The following is an 11,493-nucleotide window of genomic DNA, read 5'->3' on the forward strand; positions in this document are numbered from 1 at the left end:
TAGGAAAGTTTCTTTCTTGTCCTACATGGACTAGTATCTCCCCATGGGTATAAATATGTACACCCGGGGTCATTGTAATCAATCTCTCAATCAATACAACTACTCTCGGCGCATCGGCACCCTCTTTCCTGAGGTTTTTACTTATCATCCGACGGAATTTGTCACCTGACGAGGGCTGCATCGGTTCAATTCGATCTCCGGCGAAGGGGTAAGTCCTACGTTCCGCCGGCCCTGGTGAATCTATCGGCTACATTGGTGTTGTTCAAGGCTGCATCGCTTCAATCTCTTGGATCGCTTTGGTTTGGTTGATATATTTGCCTACCTGATATCTCAATTCTATCTCTAATTGCATTGTGTTTAGAGACGCATCGGTTTGGTTGGGACTGTCTCGGTTAGGTCCGATCTTCTGTCTTAGCCGATGTATCTCTACAATCACAATGTTGTTCTAAATAGATTTTTTATATCCATCACATTAGACAGATCTATCGGCTCATCGAGTATTAGATTATCATATACAAACTCGTGCTGCATCGGTTAGGTTCGACCTACTATATTGTTATTGATAATATGAGTCTTGTTAAGCCGATAGGTTCATGCTAATGTTTTATGTTATTGATAATATGAGTCTTGTTAAGCCGATAGGTTCATGCTAATGTTTTATGTTATTGATAATATGAGTCTTGTTAAGCCGATAGGTTCATGCTAATGTTTTATCGGGGTGCTAGCCGATAAGTTACCTGGACGTTGCACCGGCTTATAAGGATTGCATATACATATAAGTTGGATTTAGCCGATGACAACAAAGGTTTCATTGATTTATCTAATCTTGGGGATTTTATGACATCGGACCTCCAGCGGATCAATGCTTATTCTATCATATTGTATTGCTAGCCGATTGGTTTATACTGGATTATAATGTTATTTTATTACATCATCATCAACCGATTGCCTTTATATCATTATCTACATTGGACATATAGCTGATTGCTTAAACCCTATCGCTATCGGCTAGTATCGGCATCGGCTGTTATCGCCATCGGCTGGAACTACAACATCGGCTTGTCAGCCGATCGGCTTATGGATCTACTATTTGCATATCTTGTCAGTTGCAGGGTCAAACTGACTGGCACGCCTACATCTCAGCAACCTTTGGTCCTGCACTGGAGCTAAGCAGATCTCCCAGGCCAGTGTATGTTTTTCGCATCAACAGTGGCCCTTACTCGATCTTCTTCAAGTCAGCGATTGGAGGCTCAAACATGATGGATTGGCACCAAACTTGGTGAGTTCATTTCTCACTTGGAGCAATTCAATCAGGTTAGTTTGTGTGAGGATTGGTTGAGTAGAGCACCGAATTTGAGTGGTGGTTTGTTAGCTCGAGTAACTGTAGTTTCAGCTTATGCGGCATTTGATAGAATATCAGTTTGACGGGTCAAACGGTGTTCAATTGGGCTATTTTTTGAATATCTTGGAAGGGACTCATAGATCATCATTTCTGCCAAGTTTTGTGCAATTTGCTTCTGTGGTTTGGGAGATCTCAGCTAAAAACTGAAGGGGAAAAAAACTACTATTTCTCTGGTTATTGTTGTTATACCTCTTGTTAATTGTGATTGTTGATATTGATGATATCAAATATGTAATTTAATGATATAGCTGCTATTGTGATATGCGTCTAGATGTTTTAGAGAAGACTCCATTTGTACGCATTATTGATTATAGTGGAAAATTGGAGCAGACTGTTGGTCCCGTGATTTTTTACTCACACCGAGGAGGTTTTTCCACGTAAATCATCGTGTCTTGTGTGCATGTGTTTATTCTCCTAATTTGTTAGTATGAACTATTCTCAAAGTTTATGGCAAGTTGAGAGCTCAATTAATGTGTGAAATATATTTACCGGTTGGTGAATTGTAGTTTGCACATTGAAGTGATTTTGGTTCAGCCCCAACACCCTGTCCCACCTACACTCCACAGCCTCTCTACCGGCCCACGCTGCCGTGAAGGAGTCTGCTACCCAGAAAACTAAGTTGCCTTTCCTCAACAGGAAGGTCAGAGTTTTCGTGTTTGCACACTGCTAACTATGTGTTTCTTCATTATCTAAAAAAAGGCTATGTATTTCTTTCTTTCTATTTTTCCCCTGCTTGTGGCTTGTGGGTACCGTTCTATCTGGTTCTTCGAAAACAATACCAATGTGTTTCGAACACAATACTTGCGGAAAATGTCTCATATATTTCGATATTTAGCAATCATATAGAAAGAAGAAATATGGAATTTATTGTCAGATAAAATCATATGATCGATGGTGTATCGCTGAGCATTGCGACGAGGTGTGAAATTTACTTGAAAAGCCCTGCTTTTGATTAGCTGCCACATTCAGTTCCGAGAACACAAACTGCAAAGATTAGTGCACATACAACATAATGAAGATGCCACATGTTGAGAATCAAATATCCAAGGACCTTAAATTGAAAGACCTCCTTTCGGTTAAGAGGGATTTTGTGGCAAAATTTGGAGGAAACAACAACAAAATTCTTTTGTCCGAAACAACTGTCAACTCCACTGTCCAACACTCCTGCTCCCAATCAGTGCCACCCTGCCGCTCCCCTCCAAGATCTCCTCCTATATCTCTCAGTACAGAATCGCCGCTTCCTCCTCCATGTCGGGCACAGCCACCTCCTCCTCCTTTCCCTTACCATCACTGTCTCCAACGGCCTACCACCCTGAGTGCTACCATCGTCTCCCAGTCCCAACATCGATCACTGACCCCTCTCAGGGTCCATCACTGACCCCTCTCAGGGTCCAGGAGCTCAGGGGCGCCAAACCAGACCTTGTGCTTGAGCGGGGCGCCGCTTGGAGCAGCGGCCCCAGTGAGGCGACGACATGACGGCACATTAATTTTTTGTATCGCATATTGTGTGATGGGGAATCAGTTAGTAGTGTGCCTATTGATTGTTCAAGCAGGCGCCGCAGCCATAGCGAGGCAACGACACGATGACACGTTAATTTTTTGTATCGCATACCAATGGTGTACCCAACACTAAAGTTTAGGTATGACGGAGTAGACACGTAGAAACTAAATGATATATGCTTATAATTAATAAAAAATAAATTTATATACACTATATTACAACCGTACTTATTATATATAATATATGACCCTAAATGCAATCAACAATTATAATCCTTATTTTTCTGTGCATATTTTATAATTGAAGTAATTTTAGCTAAGAGCTTTTCCCTACTTTATAAATGTCATATATTCTTGCTCATATATTTTTCCGTTGCCGCTTTTGGCGCTGCGTGCTGCTTAGATATCTACACCTTTCATCCAGGTTAAATTTCTATCAACTCAAAAAACCAATTAATCACATAATCACTAAGAGCTAACTACTGTTCCGATGAATATTGTCTTATTGACTGATTCCATCACCCGATCGAGTAGGTTAGCCAGTGAGCCAGAGCTCTTGTCAAGTCACCGGTGCAGCCATTCTCGGCTGCGTCCTTTCAACGAGACTTCTGATAAAGAAGTAATTAATGGGAGCATTCACGCCGTAACATAGCTATGGCAGGTGCCATACCATGCCCACAAGAGACCGTACGCCCCTGTCGCATACTAATGCGCATACTGTCTGACGGAGAATCAGTTAGTAATGCCTATTGATTGTTCAAACAGTGCCCTTGGTTTTGTTGTAGAATAATCGAGTTTCCAGGCATTGATAAAAAAACAAATCTTTACCTTCTACTAAGTTACAACCCACTAAACATTTAAACAACCCACTAAACATTTAAAGTTAAACATAATAATTATTAGTACATCTTAAAGGCTAACATGCAAGCATATCACATCAACTCACTAAACACGTAAAACTTAACATTCATACATAACAATTACATCTACCATTCCTTACATTCCAAACCTCAACATAAAAGCATAAATTATCATTTCTCACACTTTTTTCATAATATTTTAACCCAAACCAAATTTATCTATAAATTTTATAGTATTTAACATATATTCATTTAATTTAACACATCCATATATTCCGCAGTAAAACGCAAGGCCCCATCCAGTGTTTTTGGATCTTCTTGCAATGGGTGCTCACCTCATAAGGCAATGTAGTGTCTTGCAGCCGCTGCGCCTCGCCACCTGCGTCCATTTCTCTTGTTGCCGTTGCTGCTCTCGTGCTCGGCGTCATAGGCGATCATCCACCTCCTGGGCTTTCACAGTCGCTTGCCGTTCCACCTTGAGACCGGGTAAGGGCTCCCTGTAAGTTTCTTCTGGAGATGCCAATGTTAAGGGGAATCTAATCAGCAAACACAGGGGAATCAGGAGTGGAGCAGGCAATTTGTTTGATTTATGTGGCGAGAATGGTATGGTGGAGAAAACGAGGAGATTACTATTGGTTGAATTGCTAAAATCAAGAAGAAAATGATGAAATACTTCCTCCACTCTAAAATATAAGGCACAACCATCACTAACGCAAACATCAAGAAATAGTTATTACCATATTCTCGTTTGGATCACTTTAATAAATGTAATGCATGCACCTAATAGAATTAGAGATCTTGAAGTTAGAAGATTTTTAAAAACTAATTTAGGAAAATGGAGATGCTAAGTTAACTATATGCGTGTGCATTACATTATGAAACATCAGGAAAAAAGTGGTTGTGCTTTGCCTTATATTTCAGAATGACGGAGTAGTATTAAAGAGATACAGTGAACCACTATAAAACAACACTTATTACATATCTTTAAACTCAAACTGTATTTATTTAGAGAGGGAGGAAGCAGTGTGTAATTCTAATTGACATAGTGAATCATTACACATTTTATTCAGTCATCTTACGCATGCTTGTACTTTGAACAATATAAATAAAATTTATAATTGTTTAATAAAACGAATAGTCAAGCTAAACCTCAACACCATCTTATATATATTAGAAAACAGAGGAGTATTTTAGCATTCCCTTTTACCGCTGGCCTCTCATCACGCATTCATTGGCTTGCCGAGAGCTCAATAAAGCTATAAGAGCACCAGCAGAGTAACAGAGGAAGCACTAGCCAGCCACGCTCCTCTTGGATCTCCACTCCTCACGATGGGTTCTCATCATCGCCCCACCGCAGGGCAATGCAGCCTCGTGAAGCCACCGCGCCTCATCACCTGCCTTCTCCTACTGCTTCTTCTGCTTCTGTCGCCGCCACTGACGCTCCCGGGCTCAGCGTCGTCGTGTGTGATCACTCACCTCCCGGGCTTCCATGGCCGCCTGCCATTCTACCTCGAGACTGGGTAAGCACTACTCACCGAGAGTCCCATTTTCTTCAACTGTTACGTACTACTATACGAGCATAAACTCATCACATAGAATTGGGTACATATGCGTGTACATGTGTAATGTATACACTGCAGGTACATTGGTGTCGAGGAGAAGACTGGCACTGAGCTCTTCTACTACTTCGTTGAATCAGAGAGGAACCCTGACACAGACCCTTTGGTACTGTGGCTGGTGGGTGGGCCCCGATGTTCGGGCTTCTGTGGCGTTGTCTACGAAGTAGGTTAGCAGTCCAATAATCACCTGAAACTTTTTTATTTAAGAAAAATAATTAATTACCCAAACTAAATCCAATGTTCTAGTCCAAAGGGACTGTTGTGGTGAATATTACACTGCTAAAGAATCGCTTTTTAGTCCCGCTTGGGAACCCCCCTATAATCCCGGTTTCCCAACCGGGACTACGAATTCGGGACTAAAAATGTCTATTTTTAGTCCCGGTTGAAATAACTGGGACTAAAAATAGATCTTTTGTCCCGGTTCGTAACACCAACCGGGACTAAAGATTTAGAATCTTTACTCCCGGTTGATGTTACCAACCGGTACAAAAGTTATTTTTTTTCTTTTTTTTCTTTTCTGGCGCCAAATATCACAGATTTGTGTTCACACATCACTCATCACATATCGTTGACACATCTCAACATCCCAAATCATCCACAGCAATAACCCAATATCTCAAACATCCCAAATCATCCACACCAACAACCCAATATCTCAAACATCCCAAATCATCCACAACAACAAATCACATATCATTCACACATCATTCTCAAATCACAGATCAAATCAACAAACAATTATTCACACAACGAGAAGGAAAAAAAGAAAAAAAATCTGGGAGCCTGCCGCCGCGCGGCCTTCAGCGCCGGGCCGCTGTCGCTCCGGCACGGGCCCGGCCGCCGCCGCCCTAGCTCGGCACGGCCCGGCCGCGGCCGCCGCCACCGCCCCCACCCAGCACGGGCCCGGTCGCTGCTGTCCCTCCCAGCACGGCCCGGCCGCGGCCGTCGCTGCCCCTCCCCGGCACGGGCCCTGCCACTGCCGCCACTCCCCAGCACGGCCCGGCCGCGGCCGCCGCCGCCCCTCCCCGGCACGGGCCCGGCGGCCGCCGCCCCCGCCCGACACGGCCCGGCCGCCGCCGCCGCCCTGGCATAGGCCCGGCCGTCGCCTTGGCTGCTTCTCCTGCAAATCTGAGGAAGAGAAGAGAGAAAAACTCTATCAGATGTGTGGAAGAGGAAGTGGATAGGAAGAGATGAGAGTGAAAGAGGAAGGTGAGAAAGAGATAAGGCCTAAGGGAGAGATAAAGAGTGTAGGGGAGGAAGAGATAAGGGTGAGGACTGAGTACTGACTACTCTGCGCGTGGAGAGAACGAGGGAAGAGAGAGATACGTGAGAAACTGATCTATAGTCCCGGTTGGTATAAACAACCGGGACTAAAAATCTGATTTTTAGTCCCGGTTGTTTATACCAACCGGGATTAAAAATATTAGGAAACCTGTCACGTCGTGCCAATAAATAAACCGGGACAAAAGATGATCTTTAGTCCCGGTTGGTAACACTAACCGGGACTAAAGATCATTGCACTTTTAAACCGGGACTAAAAATGATTTTTAGTCCCGGTTTTTTAAGCATCCGAGACTATTGTTGTTTTTGGGCAACCGACCAAAGATGGTTTCTCCACCAGTGTTAATTAGTCGTACATGTTTTAGTTACGCATATAAATACTAAATATCCATTCGTGATGATTTTTTACAGGTCCTTTGGATTTTGTGTTGGAAGCTTACAATGGTAGTTTGCCAAGATTGGTTTATAATCGGTACTCATGGACACAGGTGATATATATCCTACTCCGAAACCCTCAAGAACTTCCTTTCAACCTCGTTTTTACTTAGTAATTTGTGATTCAAATTTACTATTATCAGATGGCAAGCATAATTTTCTTGGATAGTCCTGTCGGTTCTGGTTTCTCATATGCGCGTGATCCCAACGGTTATGATGTTGGGGATATATCATCTTCTTTACAAGTGGTTACATTTATGAAGGAGGTAATAAATTTTGAAGCATATTACATATCCTAGTATAGTAAGAATGGAAAAAACACTATGCCTTTGTGTTCTAGTTTTTTACTTAATTATCATCTTGTGCATACTAATGTAGTGGCTCAATGATCACCCACGCTATTGCTCACATAATTTCTATGTTGGGGGAGCCTCATATGCTGGAAAGGTGGTTCCAGTTATCACGCAATACATTTCAGAAGGTAATCAACGATACACTTCACATACTCTAAAATGAATTAGATGATAAACTAATTGGCAGTTATAACCATATGTTTTAGAACCTCTGTCGTGTTCTTTCAAATATGTATAAAATTGTTCTTTAAAAGTCCAAACTAATCTCAGAAGTCAAATTATGCCGCATGGGAGTGACAAGACTCACCATATTTTTAACTGTTCAACTTGTTTACATGCCAATGAATGATCGTGGTCCTTTTTTTTAGCTAGTTTCTTACCTTGTCTTATTTTCTTCCTACTCACCAGCAATTGATGAACAAAGGCAACGACCATGGATTGATCTTAAGGCATGCCATTTTATATCTCTCAAACAGTTTATAAAAATTTCGATAATGTGGCTTCATGTCTCTTACTATTTCTTGTGCCTGAATACAAAATCAGTTACAGGGATATATAGTTGGCAACCCCATTACAGGTTCAAAATTTGATAAAAATTTCCATGTTCCCTATTCTCATGGCGTTGGAATCATATCTGATCAATTATACGAGGTAACTTCATATCTAAACACTCAATTTCAGTGGGGTGACACTACTGCATAACATTTCCTATTTCTCTTTGAAGGCAGCGGTAACACATTGCAAAGGAGATTTTGTGAACCCAACAAACCAATTGTGTGGCAATGTCTTGTCTACTATTGATAAAGTAAAGTTATTGCACTATACTAATTTCTATGTTTATTAGTATTCATCGAGTATTATCTTACTGCACAAATCCAATGTGTAGCTCATGTCTGAAGTTTCGGATGGAAATATCTTAGAGAATAAATGTGTTAAAGCTGCACCAAAACCCACAGTAGATGTTTCAGCAAGCAGGGCACTGCTGGAAGAATACAATCAGCTACACAAGCCACCTATTCGACCTTCTATTGATTGCTTAGTAAGTCTGTATTATCCATGGGTCCATTGTGCTAATTTGATTCAAGAACGTAGAATTTTCAAAGAAATAGATTTGAGTTTTGATCCCACGAACACCTAGCCTAAACAAGATCACCAATTCTATTGGCGAATAAAGTGATGGAACCAACCACAATTAGATGAAGCCATGAATGCCATATGGTCACACTTGTTAGCCTCAACTCTGCTGTTGGTGTAGGTGAGGCAGGAGACTGGCTTGATGCCAAAGGTGTCGTTGTCTCACGGGTAGATGGCTATGGGCATCGTTGTCCTTTTGAACCATCCTTCTCCAATGTCCTTGATCTGTCCTTTAATTTGGGTCCTTCCAGCGCCTCTAAGCAGTGGTGGAGCCAGCACCGCCGTAAAGTTAAGGAGACTAGTAACATTTCCTGGTGATAGATTGATTTTTATACGCGTCGACGTCTAACAGCAATGGAGAGAGCAGTGACGGAGCCTGGGCGGCTGCCCGACCTGCCTAGGAGGTGTCTCGGCTGCTGCCTCTAAGGATGGAAGGATAGATTTAGGATTTTCAGTGGAGTGTTAAGGATATACGAGATCGTCATTCATTATACAAGTCCATTCCCTTCTTTATATATGATGTTGGCAGGACTCGGGCTGTCAAATAGAAAGCGCAAGCATCTCCAGTCATGGCGCAATCCCTTTAGGAAGGTGTGCGAGTGACAAGCAGGGTGGACCATGTCCCCTGAAAACTTGGCCGTCATTGTTAGAAGCGTGTTGTCTTTAGGTGGATCGAGCTATTCATGCGGGTCATGGCTATGGTTAGCCAAGATCAACTGATATTAGACAGAAGGTTGTGTAGATACATTACATTGCAGGGTTCATCGTCATGTTTTTGTAATGTTAATTTTCTTCTTATTTCTTTATTGAATGCAGTCATATCGTTACTACCTATCATACTGCTGGATGAATGATAATACGACCAGAGATGCTCTTAAGATCAAGAAGGTAACCATATGATATGTCCTGCCTTTACAAACATGGGCATAGATAGGGGCTTTCCTTATATGAAATGCTTTTCAAATCTTAAAACATAATAGTAGAATATATGTATCATCTTGCACATGAAGTAAGCAAAACTGATGCACTAATTGCACAAATATGGCTACAGGGAACAATCGATGAGTGGTTGAGATGCAATAAAGGTGTACTTCCCTATGCTCAAGACATCCCAAGCAGCTTGAATTACCATTTTAATTTGACCACAAGAGGTTACCGAGCACTTGTGATGAGGTGAAATCACCAAAGGAGAAAAATCAATTCTCTGAATCATTCGTACATGTTGAATATTATTCTATATCTTAAAATTACAATGATGTTGATCTGTGAGTGCAGCGGTGACCATGATCTCATACTGCCATTTTTGAGCACTCAGGCATGGATAGGATCCTTTAACTTCTTCATAGCTAATGACTGGAGAGCATGGCATGTGGATGGCCAGGCTGCAGGGTTAAGCCATAATTCTTTTTTTCATATACTCTCAGTTGATGTTATTTTCATGTTTGCCTGATCTGATGAGGATTATGCATTGCTTTTCTTTCCCTTTTTTTTTGCAGATTTACAATTGAGTATGCCAACAACTTGACCTTTGCCACAGTAAAGGTGATTTTATCCTTTAGTGTTCATTCGCTTGACCTTTTCTAGTTGTGGATCCGACATGTGTCCATATAGTGTCCACCCCTTGACATACATAAGTGACATAAATGAAGAATTGTGGATGATTCATTTGGTTGGTTGTGCAGGGTGGTTCCCATGTTGTTACAACAAACAAGCCTAAAGAATCTTTTGCCATGGGGAAACGGTGGCTAGCCAATAAGCCTCTGTGATGTTACCAGCTCTTATTTGTCATAAATGTTTGCACGGTTTTAACTCAACCATGTGCATGCTATCCAAGTGCCACAGTTCTTGAAAAAAGGAACTATTTGTAATGGAGCCCAAATGAATAGTGTTGTCGATGAACGAACTTCTTGATGAGAAACTAGGTCCTGATCTTTCGAAAGGTATTGATAAGTTTCGATTTGGTGGAAACTTGACGTACACGATCCGGCTTCCAATCAACACGATCTGAAACCCGGTTAACCTCGCTGAGAAGGCTAATCCCTATACGCAAATCAAAGAACACAAACAAGAACAAGGTAGATAGCAACTCAACTGCATATGAATAATTAAGCACTCGAATTTGGAGTTCCACAAACCGATCTAACGGCGAAACTGAAATGGCAGAAGTAATCTAAGCATAACCCAACCCTAAATCAATGACGGCTACTGAATATATGCATTCTAGGGTCGACCTTAGACCTATGGACGTATCCCTATTAGATTCCGACACGATACACGGCCCAATGGGCCCAAAGACGGTGATGCAGCACCCGGACAGATTCTGAACTCCTTCTTGTTGCAAAGATTCCCAATGACTTGGAAGGAATTTTGATGTAGGGCCAGATCCATTAGAAAGGTGCTCTCGTTTGCTTTCCATACATATGTAGAACATAGAAATCGGAGTCCGAATGCAACCTGGGCGACAAATTTAGTGTGGGCTGCTACTAGAGCCCGAAGTAGACTCGAACTAGATATGGGTCAGACCTTCATCCTGACTTAAACGTCCATAATGACCTTGTCCATCTTCATGGTCTTCTCCATAATTACTAATCATAATTAAATCATTAGGTAGCATTCTATCCTCAAGAGCATATAAAAAAGTACTTAGTAACGAGCTCACCTGTAAATTTAATTATCGGGCGTGAGCTCTAGTGATTGGACCATGCAAAGCAACTTGAGAAGCGTGTGTATCAAAAGGAGTGATGTCAGGAACCAAGCCAAATGATGAATCAAGATTTTGCACTGGTTATATATATGCAAGACGTCCGTTAGGGCTGGATGAGAAGCTCGTAACTCGTTAGCTTGCTCGGCTCGTGACTAGCTCGGCTCGACTCGGCTCGTTACATTTTCGAAACGAGCCGAGCTTATAT

At 41.9% G+C, this 11,493-nt stretch overlaps 1 protein-coding gene across 1 annotated transcript; it reads left to right on the plus strand.

The window, feature by feature from the left end:
- Window positions 1-5,069: 5,069 nt before the first annotated feature.
- Window positions 5,070-10,615, plus strand: LOC127777271 (serine carboxypeptidase-like 15). Its single transcript, XM_052303846.1, has 14 exons — window positions 5,070-5,282; window positions 5,403-5,548; window positions 7,074-7,150; window positions 7,241-7,363; window positions 7,476-7,578; window positions 7,859-7,899; window positions 7,994-8,101; window positions 8,175-8,255; window positions 8,337-8,489; window positions 9,401-9,472; window positions 9,636-9,757; window positions 9,860-9,973; window positions 10,081-10,126; window positions 10,267-10,615. Exons 1-14 carry the CDS (start codon window positions 5,092-5,094, stop codon window positions 10,348-10,350), a joined length of 1,461 nt encoding a protein of 486 aa, XP_052159806.1. The 5' UTR covers window positions 5,070-5,091; the 3' UTR covers window positions 10,351-10,615.
- Window positions 10,616-11,493: the final 878 nt, after the last annotated feature.

Source organism: Oryza glaberrima, chromosome 6 (assembly GCF_000147395.1).
Source record: "Oryza glaberrima chromosome 6, OglaRS2, whole genome shotgun sequence".
Classification (NCBI taxonomy): domain Eukaryota; kingdom Viridiplantae; phylum Streptophyta; class Magnoliopsida; order Poales; family Poaceae; genus Oryza; species Oryza glaberrima.